The 19,440-nt window shown below is 45.9% G+C and overlaps 1 protein-coding gene across 4 annotated transcripts in view; it reads right to left on the reverse strand.

Moving 5' to 3' along the window:
* Nucleotides 1–19,440, reverse strand: part of PKNOX1 (PBX/knotted 1 homeobox 1) — a 59,527-nt gene that overhangs the window by 13,956 nt on the left and 26,131 nt on the right. For 2 of the 4 annotated variants that reach the window (XM_012779117.2, XM_075999894.1), the window contains 6 exons: nucleotides 18,975–19,080; nucleotides 16,562–16,689; nucleotides 10,628–10,799; nucleotides 8,452–8,622; nucleotides 3,510–3,609; nucleotides 2,584–2,681 (listed from right to left, as the gene is read on the reverse strand). In XM_012779117.2, coding sequence (XP_012634571.1) covers nucleotides 2,584–2,681; nucleotides 3,510–3,609; nucleotides 8,452–8,622; nucleotides 10,628–10,799; nucleotides 16,562–16,689; nucleotides 18,975–19,025 — 720 coding nt within the window. In that variant the 5' untranslated portion in view covers nucleotides 19,026–19,080. Of the gene's footprint in view, nucleotides 1–2,583; nucleotides 2,682–3,509; nucleotides 3,610–8,451; nucleotides 8,623–10,627; nucleotides 10,800–16,561; nucleotides 16,690–18,857; nucleotides 19,081–19,440 lie in introns of those variants that run through there. The other 2 variants (XM_012779120.3, XM_012779121.2) reach the window with 2 other exon arrangements.

The raw sequence follows: 19,440 nt of genomic DNA on the forward strand, positions 1-19,440 counted from the left end.
AGCCTGAGCAAGAGCGAGACCCCATCTCTACTATAAACAGAAAGAAATTAATGGGCCAACTAAAAATACATAGAAAAAATTAACCAGGCATGGTGGCGTATGCCTGTAGTCCCAGCTACTCGGGAGGCTGAGGCAGGAGGATCGCTTGAGCCCAGGAGTTTGAGGTTGCTGTGAGCTAGGCTGACACCACAAGCACTCTAGCCTGGGCAACAGTGAGGCTCTGTCTCAAAAAATAAAAAGTAACCATAAAGAGGAAACAGCCAAAAAACTAAAATGCATGAGTAATAGCTATACAAAGACTCTGCCTGGGAAGGGTGGGTGGGGGAGAGGGAACCAACGAAACCTCACCCCCTTGTTATTTCTCATGTTCTCAAAAACGGTTTTTACTGGGTTTGCACTAGAAGTATCACTGAAGACTTTCAGCGGGACAGCCTGGGAGATCCGCCCACCGACAGCCCGGCAGTGCGCAGGCCAGAGTGGCAGCAGGGTCCCTCCTGGCAGGCAGCTCCGCTGCACTCGAGTCACCCAGAAGCAGGGCTACTGCAAGAGCCAGACACGCTGCCAGCAGGGGACCCGGGAGACAGAACGGGCACTGCCGTGGGAAGAGGGTTTCCGGGTTATTACGACTGCCACCCACACAGCCGCCGTTCTGTGACCTCCGCTGCGACTACCGACGAGATTCACCCGTGAATAACGCTGGCCGTCAAACAGCAACGTGGGAGGAACAAAGACCGTCACCAATTTTTTGACAAGACCAACTCTGATAGTTTCTGACACAAAACGCAGAAACCCTCATCGGTGAGCTACCCACCTTACTTACCTGAAACACAGCAAGAACCCAAACTCTGGCTAAAAAAGAAAAAAAAAAGAGCCCAGAGTAGCCCAAGTAGCTACAAGTAGAACTGCAGGTATCATGTGTGGGTTTATCCAAAGAACACCTCCCTCCAGACCCTCGACCGAATCCACTTGCTTCCGCTATTCAGACACGCGTCGGCTCGGTTTGCCTTCCTGGCAAGAAACATAAACTCCGAGGGGCAGCCAGGGGCGGTGGTGCCTGTGGTCCCAGCTACTGGGGGCGGGGGCGAAGGCGGGGGGACCGCTTGAGCCCGGGGTTGGAGGTGTAGTGTGCCATGATCACACCCATGAATGGCCACTGTACTCCAGCCTGGGTGACACAGCAAGACCCCCCCCCCGAAAAACAAACAGAAAAAAAAACAAACATGGGGGGATGCAACGCGCAGGAAAGAAGCCAGACAGTGACCTGCTGGCCCCGTACAGACCAAAGCAGAGGCGGCTCCCAGGCGGCGACCAGGGCGTTACGTTCACTGGAGTCCAGCTATGGGGGCTGGAGGGAGTCACACCACGACCTCAGGTGAGAAAGTGTTCAGCTGAAAAAACTCAAACCCCGTAGGCTTGCAATTTAATTCAGTTAATCGGAAAACTTCTTTTTTGTTTTTTGATCCACTGTCTCACTCTGTCGCCCAGGCTCACTGCAGCCTTGAACTCTTGGGCTCAATCTATTCTCCCACCTCAGCCTCCCAAGTAGCTGGGATTATAGTCATAAGCCACCACACCTGGCTAATTAAAAAAAAAATTTTTGTTTAGAGACAGGGTCTCACTATATTGCCCAGGCTGGCCTTAAACTCCTGGGCTCAAGTAACCCCCTGACATCGGCCTCCCAGAGTGCCGGGATTACAGGCGTGAGCCACCGCGCCCAGCAAAACTTCCTTCTTAACAGGACAAATCGACCTCTACTAAGTCAGGCATCTGACTGTAAAATGTTTCCTCTGAAAGAGCATATTTGAGACGAGAAAACCACACACCAGACACTGATTTATTTTCACAGGCCTTTTAAACGGACAGGCAGGCGGGTCCCGGAACCCAGGCCGGCACTGGCAGCGGCACTGGGAGTGCTGGGCAGTCCCTACCGCCCACGGCGAGTTTGCGCTGTGACTCTGAAGCCCCGGCCAGGCCCTCTGCTATTTGCTATTGCATCCACAAAACGCCAGCATGCCAAGGCTGGGGCTCAAAGGCGCTGCGGCGGCAGAGGCGTCTGTGCGGGTGGGAGGCGAAAGCTAACGCGAAGAACAGATGGATGAGTCGGAGAGCTCTGGCCTCCCCGCTGGTCCGGCCTCGCGGGCGCGGGGTGGCAGAGAGGCCCCGGCGGCTTCACAGGGCGTGGGTCCGGCCCAGCAGGACGCGCTCCCGCTGGAGGCGAAACCCAGAAACCCAGCCTGGTGGCCGAGCTGTGCCCCCCGTGGGGACCCTGGGAAGAGTGTGCCTACAGGACCTCCCATCTCCTGATGGACAAGCGCGAAATCCAACGCTGACAGCGGACAGTGGCTGCTCCGGGGGTGGATCATGGGTTATTTTTCCCCACTGCTTCAGAATTTCCCAACTGCGCACACCCTCCACAGCGCGGGAGACGAAGAGCACAAAGAAACCAAATGCTGGCGTCGGGATTAACTGGCGATCACCACACCAGCAAATGCTCCCCGTGCCCAGGGACGGGCCGCTCGCGCTGCCTGCGCCCCACACCACGCAGCGCTGGCCCCCACACGCCTCCCACCACGCCACACGCACCTGGGAGTTCTGGATCCTGATCGTCCCAGGTGACAGCGCCTGTGTCACCACTTGGCCCTGGGGAGTGACAACCGTGACGGGCTGGTACACTGTGCCACCTTGAAAGGGAGAGGGAAAATAAGCCGCTTTGAAGTCTTAATGCTGTAAAACCTTCTTCCTGACGTACTCACAGCAGCACTAAAATCTCTAGTTTGACGAGTTTTAACCATGTCAGATGACCAACATCACTCTGCCAGTTGACTTGTCACTGTGAATCCTCAGAACTCCCTGGCGGGGAGGACGGGCGCCGAGCCTGACAGCACACGAGGCGCGGCCAGCCGGCGGGGCGGGCTCCGTCCTCTGCCCTGCCTCTGCTTTCTACTTTTCCTAAACATTTGGCCAAAGGCACTGAACAGTGCCTATCCATGCTTTCTAACTGAGCTTTCGAGCTCTTCCCTGCGAGCTCTTCCGTGTAACTTCTCCCCCGCCCGCACGCCCACCCGTTCTCACGGGGCTGCGCTCGCGACCATGCACCTGCACCGGGACCCTGGTTTTGTTCCACAAGTGAGACTAAAACTAAGACGGCGTTTGTATTTCACTGTCATCAGTAATAAAACTTAAGATTTCAGGGTGCTGCTAGAAGCACAATTAAAAACTATGATATCTGAAAATGATAACTGGTTTCTGCTATATATTTTCAACTCCCATACGAAACCTTTTTTCTTTCCAATATATTTTTCACAAAGAAACACAATTTACATAGAATATTTGTTATTAAGAATTAACAAGAAATGGGCAAAGAGTACCAGCTTCTAACACTACTCCATCACGGACTAGCATCAGTTAAAACCCATATTTATATATGATTTAAAACCCTCATTCTAACATACAGGACCTTTTCTCTGTAAAAGCTCACGGACAAAGTGTCCATCTGCCCGTCACCGTACCTGCCACGGTCGCCATGGCTACGTTTCCCTGCTGCAGCGCAGACGCTGGCACCACGATGCCTTGGGGGCTGATGGTGCCCGTGATGGCACTTTGAATCTGCTGCAAGTCAGAACACACATGTTGAGGCACTACTCGAAAACAGAAAACCCAGGTTTAAAACTTCAAAATAAGTGAGATGATGATATCGTTCATAAAGGAAAGAGACGCATGGGACAAACGGCGTGCTCAGGTGACAAGGCTTTCAGAAAGCATGCACCACATATGTGGAAACCAAGACGTGCAAGACGAACTGTGCATTAAATACAGCTGTCAGTACTGAAATGCGGGTTTGCACTGTGGCTCCAAAAGATTATTTTTCACCTCATTGCCATATTCCACACACCTTAAAGCCCTGGAGGTGTGACTAGGAAGACCCGATTTCTGTTACCCTGATCACAGCACAGACCACGTGTGAGCACCCCTGTTCTTGTCTGTAGAGTACTCGGGACTGGGCCTGCCTGCAGCAAGCTCTATGCAGATGTTTGCCAACTCTACCCATCGGGAATCATCCATGTGGGCTACATTATCCGTTTGCTATGATGGCTGGGTTTGCAGCTGGCAGGGGAGAGGGGCGTCTAGCACAAGGCCTGGCACAGCACGCACCCCAATTATTTGAGTAGTTAAATAGCAAGGTGGATATCAACCAAAGGCGATTCCTCTGTGGGCTACCATTGATTTGAGTGTATAAGCTTTGGTAGGCGTGCTTAAAATCTGCTGCATAATAAATGTTAAGCCATCAGACTCAATAATCTAAGCTGTAACCTTAAGATCCTAGTAAAAGAAAAACATAATGAACCCAAGGCAGAAGATAGGAAATGATTAAGATCAGAGCAGAAATAAATGTAATTGAAAATAAAATTAAAAAAAAAACAGAAAAATCAATGAAACAAAATGCTGGTTCTTTGAAAATTTCAAAACATAAGCCTCTAGAAAGACTGACCAAAAAAAAAAAAAAAAAAAAAAAAAAGAGAGAGAAAGAGAGAGACAGAGAGATGACTGATAGCAGGAACAAAACAGGGAGATGGCCACAGACCCTGCAGACGTGCAGAGGCTGAGAGGGAGTGCTGGACACTGCTAACAGAACTGTACACGCCTCAGTTTATCCCCTGAGATGGAACGGACCAATGCCCCAAAACACACCAACCACCATAACTCATCCAATATGAAATAGATAATTCAAACAGTCCTGTAACCACTAAAGAAATTGAATTCATAATTTTAAAACTCCTAAAAAAGGACTCTCCAGGTCCAGTTTTACTGGGGAATTCCATCTTTCAAATGTTTGAAGAAGAATTAAAAGCAAGTCTACATAATTTCTTCCAGAAAACAGAAGAGCAGGGGACACTCCCCAATTCATGTTATGAAGCCTATATTGTCCTGATACCAAAACCAGACACAGTAGGAAAAAGAAAAATACACATTAATACTCTTATGAACATAAACATAAAAATGCCTAACAAAATATTAGTCAATTGAATTCAGGAATATATATAAAAAGAATTGTGCGCCGTGACCAAGTGGAGTTTATTCCTGGAATGCATGGCTTGTTCAATGTTAAAATAAATAAATAAATAAATCCATGTCATCTCCTATTAACAGCATAAAGATGAAAAACCACATGATCACATCAATCCATGTAGGAAAAGCATTTGCTAAAATTCAATGTAATAAAAACTCTCAGAAAAAGAGGAATAGAGGGGAACTTCCCCAAATTGATAAAGAACATCTAGAAAAAACCTACAACCAGCATCATGAATGGTTAAAAGCTAAAAGGTTCTCCCTAGATTGTGACAAAGCAAGATGCCTACTCTTGTCACTCTTAGTCAAGAGAGCACCAGAGCACGGTCTGGCCAGTGCAACACAGCAAGAAAAAGAAAAGGCATACAAACAAACCAGGAAGAAAAAACAGAACTATCCCTATTTGCAGATGACATGACTGAATAGGTAGAAAATCCTAGGGAATCTACAAAAATATCCTCCTAGAACTAATAAATGAGTTCAGCAAGGCCACAGCATATAAGATAAACATACAAAAATCAATTGTTTCTCTATATATTTGCATGAATACATGGAAACAAAAATTAAAAATATAGCACCATTTAGAATCACTCAAAAACCTGAAATACTTCAGTATAATTCTAAACGCATGTATAAGACTTATGTGTCAAAAACTACAAAACACTGATGAAAGAAATCAAAGAAGATGTCAATAAATGGAGAGACACACCATGTTTGTGGATTGGAAAACTCAACATACTAAATAAAGACATCAATTCTCCCCAAATTGATGCACAAGTTTACTGCAATTCCTATCAAAATCCCCGTAAGATTTTTTTGTAGATCTAGACAAGATTATTCTAAAATTCATATGGATAAACAAAGGAACTAGAACAGTTAAAACAATTTTGAAAATAAGCTATAGTGATCAAGATTATATGGCACAAACACACAGATCAATGCAACAAAACAGGAAACACAGAAAAGGGCCCCACAAATATGCCCAATTGATTTTTGACAAAGGTGCAAAAAACAATTTAGTGGAAGAAGGATCGCTGTTCAACAGACGGTGCTGGAGCAAATGGAGACCCACAGGGCAAAAAATGAGCCTCAGCCTAAACCTCGTGTTTTATATAAAAGTAAACTGAAAATGGATCGTGGACTTAAATGTAAAACTATAAAACTTTTAGTAAAAAACATAAAATCTTTGGGGCCCGGTGCTAGGCAAAGAGTTCTTAGACTTGGCACAAAAAGTGTGACCCATAAAAGGAGAATAAATTGCACTTTATCAAAGTTAAAAGTGCCTGCACTAGGCCAGGCGAGGTGGCTCACGCCTGTAATCCTAGTACTCTGTGAGGCTGAGGCAAGAAGATCGCTAGAGGTTAGGAGTTCAAGACCAGCCTGAGCAAGAGGTGAGACCCCTTCTCTACTAAAAATAGAAACTTAGCCGGGCATGGTGGTGCATGCCTATAGTCCCAGCTACTTGGGAGGCTAAAGCAAAAGGACTGCTTGAGCCTAGAAGTCTGAGGTTGCTGTGAGCCAGGTGGACCCCATGACACTCTAACTGGGTCAGAGTGAGACTCTGTCTCAAATAAAAAAAGTCTCTACTCCAAAAGACTTGTTAAGAGTATGAAAAGAGGGCCAGGCATGGTGGCTCATGCCTGTAATCTAGGAGGCCAAGGCGGGAAGATCACTCGAGGCCAGGAGTTTGAGATTAGCCTAAGATCAAGAATCCATCTCTACTAAAAATAGAAAAATTAGCCTGTATTCCTAGCTACAGCTACTTGGGAGACTGGGGCAGGAAGAGCCCTCGAGCCCAGGAATTAGAGTTTGCAGTAAGCTATGATGATGCCACTGTACTCTACCCACAGTAACAGAGTAAGACTGTCTCAAAAAAGAGGATGAGGCCGGGCACGGTGGCTCACACCTGTAATCCTAGCACTTTGGGAGGCCAAGGCGGGCGGATTGCTCGAGGTCAGGAGTTCGAAACCAGCATGAACAAGAGCGAGACCACGTCTCTACTAAAAATAGACAGAAATTAATTGGCCAACTAAAAATATATAGAAAAAAAAAATTAGCCGGGCATGGTGGCACATGACTATAGTCCCAGCTACTCGGGAGGCTGAGGTAGGAGGATTGCTTGAGCCCAGGGGTTTGAGGTTGCTGTGAGCTAGGCTGATGCCATGGCACTCACTCTAGCCTGGGCAACAAAGTAAGACTCTGTCTCAAAAAAAAAAAAAAAAAAGAGGATGAAAAAGATACTTAGCTACAGACTTGGAGGAAATATTTGAAAACCACATATCGAGTAAAAAACTAGTATCTAGAATAACAAACGAAATCCCAAAAATCAAAAGTTTTTTTAAAAAAATTAGAAAATGGGGAAAACACATGAGCATTTTACCAAAGAAACTATACGAATGGCATATAAGCACATGAAAAAATATTCAACATCATTAGCCATCAGGGAAATTAAAAATTAAAACAGCACTGAAGGCCGGGCGCGGTGGCTCACGCCTGTAATCCTAGCACTCTGGGAGGCCGAGGCGGGTGGATTGCTCGAGGTTGGGAGTTCGAAACCATCCTGAGCAAGACCCCGTCTCTACTAAAAATAGAAAGAAATTAATTGACCAACTAAAAATATATATACAAAAAATTAGCCAGGCATGGTGGTGTATGCCTGTAGTCCTAGCTACTCGGGAGGCTGAGGCAGGAGGATCGCTTGAGCCCAGGAGTTTGAGGTTGCTGTGAGCTAGGCTGACGCCACGGCACTCACTCTAGCCAGGGCAACAAAAGTGAGACTCTATCTCAAAAAAAAAAACAGAACAAAAAAAACACTGAAGAGTCACCACGCAGCATCGTAATGGCTAAAGTGCAATAGTGCCTCAGCATGGGTGACACTTAATAGCATTTTGCTAAATGAAACGAGCTGGTCACAAGAGGACACTGTTCGATTTCACTTGTATGAGGGACCTGGCGTACTCACATCCGCAGGGACAGACGGGAGAACGGCGGGTGCCAGAGGTGGAGGAGGGGATGGGGACTTAGTGTTTAGCGGGGCTGAGTTTCAGTTTGGGAAGACGAGAGAGTTCTGCAGAGGGATGGCGCTGCTGGCTGCACCACGCTGTGACCGTGCTTCACACCCCTGAACTGCGCACTCACAGACAGGTAAGATGCTAACTGTTACGAATATTTACACGATCTTTAACAATAATAAACACACATTTTTAAAAGAAAGAAATTAATGGTACCGTACCCTCCACCAACGTGGGACTGGGGGCCCAGTACGCAGACTGAGGACTCACTGCGCACCCCGAGAGGGTTCATTCCCAAACCAGGCCGCGGTCAGGGCGCTACAGGGCCCTTCCGGCAATGAGTGCGGCGTCTGCCGGGGCGAGACGTACGCACCTGGGACTGCACGGGCGAGTACGGGCTCCCCGGCTCTCCACTCAGCAGCGTCTCACTGTTCATTTTCGTTTTCAGGCAAGCTATATATCGACTGCAGAAATCTTTGCAGAGTTCATTAACCTTTTCCAGCTCAAGAAGATGAATGCGCAAAACCTGGATTGCTTTTACCATCTAGAACAAAGAAAATAAAGACCTTCAGACAAGACAGAGGCAGCAGCGTGGTAAGCGACCACTGTCACACGTGCCAGCTCTTAGTCACCACGTGGAACCACCTTTACCGGCAGCGACAGAATGGACTCGCATCAGCAGCCGCACACACTGAAGTTCTAGTGCTGTGTGTCGGCTGCACCCGGGACACAACAGCGCCCGGTGCCGACCTCAGCACGCCCCGGCGCCGGGAGCGCGGGCTCTGGGCCTGTGGACAACCGGCTGGGGCCCAGCTCCAGCGCCAGCTGGCTCTGCAGCGGCCGAGTCACTTACCCTGGCTACTCCTGCAGCGGGCGAGTCACTTACCCTGGCTACTCCTGCAGCGGCCGAGTCACTTACCCTGGCTACTCCTGCAGCGGCCGAGTCACTTACCCTGGCTACTCCTGCCGCTGCGTCCATAAACAGGACGTGTCCACACCCACTCCTAGGTGGCTCTGAACTTTCATAATGTTCACTTTTGGAGCCCTAGATCTTAAAGATTTTCTCTTATGGTTTTTCTAGAAGTTTTTTATTTTTGTATTAAGTTGCTAATGGGGTAATCCGTCCCACAGCAATAGCCAACTAACATCAACAACAAAACCACTTTCGTAAGTGGCACATGCCTGCGAAGCAACAGCCCCAAAGCGCCTCTCCTTCCCTAGCAACGCCATGGTGGCGATCCACACGTTTCTGCACACGTATCTGCGCAACGAGTCATCAACTGATCAACAGCAAGAGTCACCGAGCGTCAGGCTCTGCTGGGCCCTGTGCTGACCAGTCACCAGTGAGGAGAACCTCGGTCCCTGCCAACCCCGAGGGGCAGTGAGGACACCGCCCGCCACTCACTGAGCCAAGGCAGGAGTGGGCCGACGGAAAGACGGTGCCCGACAGACTCAGGGCAGAGCGCGTTCTGACCGTCGCCCCAAAGGGCAGGCTCTGTTACTCTCATTTCGGGGAATGTGGAGACAGACTCTAAGTCAGACAGCTTGCTTATAAAATCTATTAGGTGGCCAGGCGCAGTGGCTCATGCCTGTAATCCCAACAGGGAGGCCGAGGCGGGCAGATCACTTGAGGCCAGGAGTTTAAGACCAGTCTGAGCAAGAACGAGACCGTGTCTCTATAAAAACATAGAAAAAATTAGCCAGGCGCGGTGGCGCATGCTTGTAGTCCCAGCTATTCAGGAGGCTGAGGCAGGAGGATCACTTGAGCCCAGGAGTTTGAGGTTGCAGTAAGCTAGACTGATGCCACGGCACTCTAGCCAGGGCAACAGAGTGATACTCTGTCTCAAAAAATAAAATAAAATCTGTTAGGTGGTTGGGCACAGTGGCTCACGCCTATAATCCTAGCACTCTGAGAGGTGGATGTGGGAGGATTCCTTGAGCCCAGGAGTCTGAGGTTGCTGTGAGCTAGGCTGACGCCACGGCTCTCTAGCCTGGGCAATATAGAGAGACTCTGTCTCAAAAAAAAAAAAACAACAACAAAAACCTATTAGGCAGTAGGGACTGAGTATATCATAAGAATTTTTATTTTTGTATTTTTTTTTTAAATAATAGACATTAACCCCAAGGAACCTTTACAAATACACAGGAGAGAACTGAATCCCCTAGACCAGGGGTCCTCAAACTTTTTAAACAGGAGGCCAGTTCACTGTCCCTCAGACCACTGGAGGGCTGGACTATAGTTTTAAAAAAAACTATGAACAAATTCCTATGCACACTGCACATACCTTATTTTGAAATAAAAAAACAAACGGGCAAAAACACCCACATGTGGCCCGAGGACCATGAGGACGCCTGCCCTAGACCAGTTAGGGTGGAGGCTCAAATTATTTATTTGGTTATTAAAGGGCAACTAGAGATAGCTAGAAGACGTAGGGACATCCAAGTTACACGCACTACAAAATAACTTATTCTATAATGACATGGTTCCCTCCTTTAGCAGAACTACAAGCAGTCCAAAGTTCTAATTATAAGTTTAAAACTCTACTTACTAAATTGTCAGTTTCTGGATCTTCACAAAAGAAGGGTTTCCCTTCTTTTTCTTGCTTCCTTACAAAATTTTCAATGTCCACATCAAAACTGGCAGAAGTTGTGCCTTCAGAGCCCTGGGTAGATTGTTCACATTTTTCAAACAACAAAGCTAATAATGGGAATAGTGGATGCCTGGTGGAGGAAAAAAAGAAGAAGAATAAACATGTGCTTTGCATCGCCATGAGAATGCTTTGGTATGTATGCATGCGTTATTTTATGTAACACTTTTGTTGGGCTATAATTCATATACCACACAATTCATCCATTTAAAGTGTAAAATTCAATGGTTTTCAGTATATTTATAGAGTTGTGCAACCGTTGCCACAGTCAATTTTAGAACTTTTCCATCATCTCCAAAAGAAACCTTGTACCCATTAGCAGTGGGTCCATTTCCCCCAAGCCCCAGCCCACCACAAATCTACTTGCTCTTTATATACATTTGCCACTTCTAGACATTTCATATAAGTGGAATCATTTAATACGTGGCCCATGGCGATTGGTGTCTTGTTTTTGAGGCTTATTAATGTTGTAACATGTACCAGTACTTCATTCCTTCTTATGGCCAAATAGCCCATCACATGGATGTACCATACTTTATCTGTCTGTCCGTCAGGTGATGGCCATGTGGTTATTACGGTTAACGCTGCTATGAACATTCGTGTACAAGTTTTTGTGTGGGCGTATGTTTTCATTTCTCTTGGTATGTGCATACAGTGGAACAGCTAGCTAGCTCATAGGTAACTCTACGTTTAATTTTTTGAGGAACTGCAGGACTGTTTCCCAAAGTAGCTGCGCCATTTTCCATTCCCACCAACAGTGTATGAGGACACTAATCTCTCCACACCCTCAACACTTGCTATTTTCTGTTTTTTTAACTACAGTCATCATAATGAGTGGTGTATCTCTGGTATTTTATTTTATTTTATTTAGAGTCAGAGTCTCACTCTGTTGCCCGGGCTAGAGTGCCGTGGCGTCAGCCTAGCTCAACAGCAACCTCAAACTCCTGGGCTCAGGCGATGCTCCTGCCTCAGCCTCCCAAATAACTGGGACTACAGGTGCATGTCATGATGCCTGGCTAGTTTTTTCTATTTTTAGTGGAGATGAGGTCTCGATCTTGCTCAGGCTGGTCTTGAACTCCTAGCCTCAAGCTATCCGCCTGCCTCGGCCTCCCAAATTGCTGGGATTACAGGCGTGAGCCACTGCACCTGGCCTTTGGTATTTATTTTTAATTACACAATAAATGAATACATACCTCTTAAAAAAATTCAGACCATACAGATCAAGCAGAAATCCTCTTGGGTACCACACTGCACTCCACCCCCCTCCCCTCTCCCCCAGAGTGGTCACTATAATGTTTTAATGGGTGGCCTCTTCCTGAGGATGCTGTACCTTCACACAGTTCTGTAACTTGATTTGTTCTTCAAAATGTTCGTATGTCACACAAACAGGACTGGCTTCATAGGTATAAGATTTGGGAGCTGCCCAGGGCCTCTACTCAGTGGAATGTTCTACTATTACTGTCCTTAAAACTCTGGCTGCATTTGGAACAAAAAGCACCACGCTTTCTTTTTGCACTGGGCCCCATAAATTCCATAGCCAGGGCTGCTTGCAAGACTGTGTCCGTACACAGAAATCCGTATCTTAACTGCAGCAATGCAGGACACAGTATGAAATTCCAACAGTGTGACCATTCATCTATTTGCTGGCTGTATGCAGATAATTACTGTTTACAAACACTGTAGGAGAGACATGGTATACAATTGCAATGACCATCCAGGAGCGCTATCTAGAAATGGAATCGCATACACATTATACAAGTTATTACCGTCACATGCTACAACAGGGATGCCTTGAGGACATTATGCTAAGTGAAATAATTTGTCACAAAAGACAAATATTGCATAATTCCACTTACATAAGTCTCTAAAATAGTCAGGTTCCTAAAAACACAAAGTAGGATGGCAGTTACCAGGGCTGGGCGAGGAAGGAGGAAAAGATGACTGACAGTTGTTTAGTGGGCACAGAGTTTCAGATCTGCGAGATGAAAAAGTTCTGATTTGTTTCACAGCAATGTAAATATACTTTATACTACCAAACTGTGCACTTAAAAATGGTTAAGGTGGTAAATTTGTTATGTGTTTTTTACTACAGTTAAGAAAAAAAGAAAAGAAAAAAATGGGATAATCAATTAAAAAGAGTTGTTTGAGAGCCAAAATGCTCTGCAGAAGTCAGCTCCACTCACAACGACAGAGATTCTCATGGGTCTTGTCTTATTTTGGCCAATCTGATGAGCCAAAAGTATATCCCACTGCTGAATGTTTTTTGTGTGTTTGGCCATTTACTTTCCTCTTCAGAAACCTGCCTGCTTTGTCACTTATAGGCTGTTTTTCTTTTATTGATCACTTTAAACTTTTAAGATATTAATACTTTGTCTTTATGTCATACAAATTTTCTCCCATTTTGTCACATAAATGGTTTATTGTGAACTATTTGAATTTATCAGTTTTTTTTCAATTTGTGCCTTATTTAAGAAGGCATCCTCAACTCAAAGTTATATAAATATTTTTTTAATTTCTTATACAATTTTAATCTTATAAACACTGGGATCTTTAATCTAACTGGAATTTATTTTTATGAACAAAGTGAGGTAAGAATCTCAGGTTTTTCCCCAAATAGCCAATAGTTCCTACAATATTTATTAGTTTGTCTTCTACTGATTTGAAACCTCCCATTTATTATATATTATATTTCCATACATATACTCAGCTCTGAACTCTCAGTTCTGTACACTGAGGCACTCCCTATGTGCCCTGCATTAATGTGCTGGTGAAATGACCGTGACTAACAGATTGTTTTAAATTTTGTGGTAACTTTACTTCCATTGTTCTTTTCTCAAGTTTCTTAGCTATTGTTGCACATTTTCTTCTACCAGATGAATTTCAGAATCAGTTTCTTTTTCAGTCCTATTTGGCGTGGATTATATCGCCTTCAATTTATAAAATAATTCAGGAAAGAGTGTGCTTGCATATGGGGACATGCGGAAGCTCTCCCCTGAATCAGGTTTTTGTTTACATTCTTCATTAAAATTGTCATAGTATTCTCTATGTAGTTCTTGCATACTTATTATAGGTTTATTCCTAGTTATTTTATAGTTTTTTTAGCTATTCTAAGTGGAATTATTTTATTTAAAAAATATTTTTGGGCTGGGCGCGGTGGCTCACGCCTGTAATCCTAGCACTCTGGGAGGCCGAGGTGGGCGAATTGCTCGAGGTCAGGAGTTCCAAACCAGCCTGAGCAAGAGCAAGACCCCGTTCTCTACTAGAAATAGAAAGAAATTCATTGGCCAACTAATATATATAGAAAAAATTAGCCGGGCATGGTGGTGCACGCCTGTAGTCCCAGCTACTCGGGAGGCTGAGGCAGGAGGATCGCTTGAGCCCAGGAGTTTGAGATTGCTATGAGCTAGGCTGACGCCACAGCACTTACTCTAGCCCGGGCAACAAAGCGAGACTCTGTCTCAAAAAAAATAAAAAATAAAATAAAATAAATAAATACATAAATAAATAATATTTTTGTTATTTTTTTCTTTCCATTTCCACAGGTATCAATATAAAAAATTTTTAATTGCATTAGTTCTAAGGTATATGAAACCAATTTGTTAAAAAATCTGACCATGGTATTTATCTTCCAAATTATCCAACAGTGAAGCTGACTGTCCTTGAAGTGCAGGCACATGAATTCAGCACGTGTGCAGCTGGCGCGAGCTCTACCGAGGTCAGGACACAGGGAACCCCACCTCCCCCCCACCCCACAGTCCGAGCCCCAACCCTGCAACCACCGGCTGGTCACCATGACTACATTTTGTCTTTTCAAGAATGCCATGTAAACGCAATCTCACAACATATAACCTTTCGGGAATGGCCTCACTCACGCGGCATGATGCAGCTAGAGTCCAAGTTGTTCCGGGTACCCACGTCCCTTCCTCTCTATTACCGAGAAACATGTCATTGCACGGTCACACGGAAGTCCTCACTAACCCTGACAGGTTCTTGGAAGCTGCTGCCTACAGCAGGTCCTCAAATAACACCATGTTGATGAGAAAAAACAAACTGGTTTCGTTACATGTCGTTTCGCTTCAAGTCACAGATTCCAAGTGGCTGGATGCTTAGTGAGGACTTACTATAACACCATTTGTCTGTCCATTCATCAGTTGGGAAACATTTGGGTTGTTTCCAGTGTCTGACAAGTATGAACAGTGTGCATGTGCAGGTGACAGATACTTGTACACCACTGTTCACAGCAGCAATACTGACAGTAGTCACAGGTGGAAACAACCCCAGTGTCCACTGACGAATGGCTAAACAACGTGGCAGATACACACAATGAAACATCACTCAATCTTAAAAAGGAAGAAGAATCTGACACATGCTACAACGTAGATGAACCCTTATGACATTACGCTAGGTGACATAAGGTTGTCACAAGAGGACAAATACTGTATGATTCCACTTATACGAGATACCTGGAATCATCCAATTCACAGACAGAAAGTGGAACGATGGTTGCCAGGAGCTGGGAGGAGGAGGAGGAAATGGGGAGTTAGTGTTGAGTGGGGACAGAGTTTCAGTTCGGGATGAAGCAGCAGCTCTGGACACAGATGGCTGTACAACAATGTGAATGAACTCAATACCAATCATACCCAAATAGGTTAAGATAGTAAATTTTGTTATATATATTTCACCACATTAAAGAAAAACTCATACATAGGATTTTGTGTGAATTTCACTTCTCATTTCTCCAGGGTAGATGCCCAGGAGCACTGGGGACGGCCCAGCCATATAGAATGCACGTGTTTGTTAGAGAGGACACACCGCTTCCACGCCCACAGCCCGTCGGTGTCCCACGGGCAGTGCAAGGGAGGCTGTTGCTCAGCACTCTCTGCCAGTGTTAGTTCCATCACTTTTTTCACTTCAGTGGTTCTAACAGATGCACAGTGGTACCGTCTCATGGCTTCCGTGTTCGTCTCCCTGACCACTAATAACTTTCACAACCCAAACCAGTCTTGCCTTCCTGGGACAGACTCCACATGGCCACTGTGCATTATTCTTTTCATATAGTGCTAGGTTCGACTTGTTAATATTTTATTCATCATTTTTACATCTAAGTTCGAGAGGAATATTGGTCCGTATTTTTCTTGTTTTGTGTTACCTCTGTCTGTTTTTACTATCAGAGTGATGCTCAGATCACAAAATGAGCTGGGAAGAGATTGTGTGGACTTGCTGTTCTTTTCTTCTTCATATGTTCAGTAGAATTTCCCAGTAAAACCATCTGGGCCTAAAGATTTCCTTTACAAAGTCATCTAAAATGTAGTTTAGGCTGGGCGTGGTGGCTCACACCTGTAATCCTAGTACTCTGGGAGGCCCAGGCGGGCGGATTGGTCGAGGTCAGGAGTTCGAAACCAGCCTGAGCAAGAGCGAGACCCCATCTCTACTATAATTAGAAAGAAATTAATTGGCCGACTAATATATATATAGAAAAAAAATTAGCTGGGCATGGTGGCGCATGCCTGTAGTCCCAGCTACTCGGGAGGCTGAGGCAGCAGGATTGCTTGAGCCCAGGAGATTGAGGTTGCTGTGAGCTAGGCTGACACCACAGCACTCACTCTAGCCTGGGCAACAAAGCGAGACTCTGTGTCAAAAAAAAAAATTAAAAATAAAATGTAGTTTATATTTCAAAACTTTTTAATAGATTTTAGAAATAACATCGTAATCTGAGATTTTCACCCACGTCATCTCTGCTCTGCCTGGCAGTAGCTCCAGCGTCCACCTAACGCGGGTCTCCATTCTCTTTCCCCCTGCGAGAACCCCGCCCGCCCCGCAGCCCTGGAGGGCTACCTATAAATGGCCTGCTTGTCTGCGTCCATCGGGGTCTGAGACTCCGCAGGGGGCGGGCTCACTCCTTCCGCATCAGGTTCAGAGCAGTTTGGATCTTGCTCTGTCTTTAACTCTGTTACTACTTGCATCTGTAAAGGAGGAGGACAATTTTTGTTACCAAACACAAAATAAACCGCTAAGTATTGTATTCTCCAACAGGAATGCAATCAGAATGGCAAATTGCCAGACAGTTATACGACTGGCAGCAACACATAAGGAATATTGCCAACAAAACTCTCTTCGATTTAATATGCTTTAAAAATAGATAAAAATAAAGGTTAAATTCCAAAACTGTTTAAGAACTGAGATGACCAACCAATATCTCTTAAATACTCACGATTTTTAAAATCAAAGTAACTGTACACTATTGAAGGGAATTCTTGCTACGTATCCTCACTTTTAATAATCCTACAGGGCCGGGCGCAGTGGCTCAGGCCTGTAATCCCAGCACTCAGAGAGGCCAAGGCAGGAGGATAGCTTGAGGCCAAGAGTTCAAGACCAACCTGGGCAACAGAGTGAGACCCCATCTCAACCAAAAAACAAAACAAAACAAAAACAACAAAATAATACTAGAATACAAGTAAGAGAAGTATGAAGTATAAAGAAATAGTCCAAGTTCTTATCATAAAAACAACTCAAACCCAACATGCTACGTATTTGGACAGGGATGAAATTCTCCCACATATACCTCAAATCTCAGGAATACATAAGCTATAAAAATGTTAAGAAATGTCACTGAATTCAGAACATAAAGGCCAGATGTGTTTCCTTAAAGTCTTAAAGATACTACCATCTAAATTGTTTTAAACAAGCTATGTGTTTATCACTTAGGTAAAAAGCATTTAAGTCCTTAAACAAAGAATTCAGTTTACAAAAATATTTTGCTCCAGTAAACTATTAATTATCCATGAGCAGCAGATTATATTGTCCTGACCTCAGATTCTTCAGGCCCAGCCTGGCCATCCCTCTGCCCCCAGCGGAACCAGCCTGCGAGGAGGGGACAGGCTGTGCTCTGTCCCTCCAGTGAGAGGAGACAACTGTCCTCCTACTGCCCTGGGATGGCACAAAACACCTGGGAAACTGGTTTTCTCCTGTCTCTTTGGAGACAGAATCTCACTCTGTCACTTGGGCTAGACTGCCATGTGATGCCTAACTCACTGCAACCTCAGACTCCTGGGCTCAAGCGATCCTCCTGCCTCAGCCTCCCGAGTAGCTGGGACCACAGGTAGCACTCGCCACCACGCCCAGCTATAGATGAGCATGTTAGAAAACAAATCACTTGTAAATGCTAAAGGACTTCCAGGCTGGTAAAGCAGGCTAAAACTTCATCATGGAACGCTCCTCCCTCAGCTCCTGTAAGAAGCAAAAAGCACTTAAAAAGTGCCAGTAAAGGCCAGCCATGGTGGCTCACGCCTGTGATCCCAGCACTCTGGGAGGCTGAGGTGGGAGGATCCTTTGAGCTCAGGAGTTCGAGACCAGCCTGAGCAAGAGTGAGACCCCGTCTCTATGAAAAGTAGAAAAATTAGCCGGGACAGGGAGGCAAGGAAGGCAAGCCCCCTCGGTGCCCCAACACCCTCCGCAGACGCTCGGGGCGGTGCCAGTGAGCCGCCCTGCCCTGCCCGACTCTGCAGTGAAAACCACTGCGCAGGGAAGCAAAGGGCAGGGCCGAATCTCTTCACCGGAGATGAGCTTCAGAGCTCCCGAGTCTAGCGGGCTCGGGGGACACACGGAGAAATGCTCTTGCCCAAATGCCTCAGCTGAGCCTCCTCCTGCCTCCTCCTCCTCCTCCTCCTCCATTCCTTCAGGTCACAGGGCACAATACGCAGATACTCAAGAACACAAGTACTGCAGCTTCCAGGAAAACAAAGTCCATCTCCAGCGGGAGGACAGCGCCATCCAGGCATGTGCAGGCAAGAGCGCGAGAAGCGGGGCTCGCACATGCATTACTGGGATGGCCCCGCGTGCTCCTAACTGCGGACACGAAACCACCGAATGCCCATTAGAAAGGTGACCGAGTAAGACATTCAGATTGGTGACTGGTCAACGTGGGAATCTGTGATTATCAAAACCAATCAGCTTGTCTTTAAAAGCAACAATACAAATTAATACTGATGTCAAAAAGGTAAATTCCAAAACAACTATCATGTTTGGAGGGGTGGGGTTCAAAATTACTGGCAATCTTGGTATCACGTAAGGAAATGATATGAATAATTCTACAGTTTATCTTTCTGAACACCAACATGGAGCAGGTGCATACCATACTTAAAATTGAACATGCAGCCTCATGGAAACTGCATTATAAACACACAAAGCACGTCCACGTGTTAGTGCCGGCCGGCTGTAAGGAGAATGCAGAACTAAGTTCGGGTCTCACTTGCTGCCCGTCCTGATAGCTGTCTATGCTCAGCGTCTGTGTGGCCATCATGGTTCCCGAGGGCTGTGCGAGAAGTCAGATCATCCTGAGTGGCGGCACATGGAGTCTGGGGACAAAAGAAGAAGAGCGTCAGTCAAGAGGCGGAGAGCGTGCCTGGTCTCCCTTCCTCCACAGCATCCATATAACTTTTTAAAAATACACACTTTTACATGGAGAGAAAAAACTCATCTTTAACACTATGTTCTAAGCCAAGTCTGGCCTGGCAGCATCTCACCTACTGAGCAATGACTTACTTCACTGTGCCGGGCCCTGACTTGCTGTTACATTTTCAGCCACCTGCGTTCACCACCCAACACCTCTGCCAAACACCGCCGGGTCCTGGGGTGCAGCAGCAAGACAGGTGAGCCCCTGTGTCCTGGAGCAGGGCAGGCGAGCAGGGGACCACACGCAGGGGAAGCAGCAGGTA

The sequence above is a fragment of the Microcebus murinus genome, chromosome 1 (genome assembly GCF_040939455.1).
Source record: "Microcebus murinus isolate Inina chromosome 1, M.murinus_Inina_mat1.0, whole genome shotgun sequence".
Classification (NCBI taxonomy): domain Eukaryota; kingdom Metazoa; phylum Chordata; class Mammalia; order Primates; family Cheirogaleidae; genus Microcebus; species Microcebus murinus.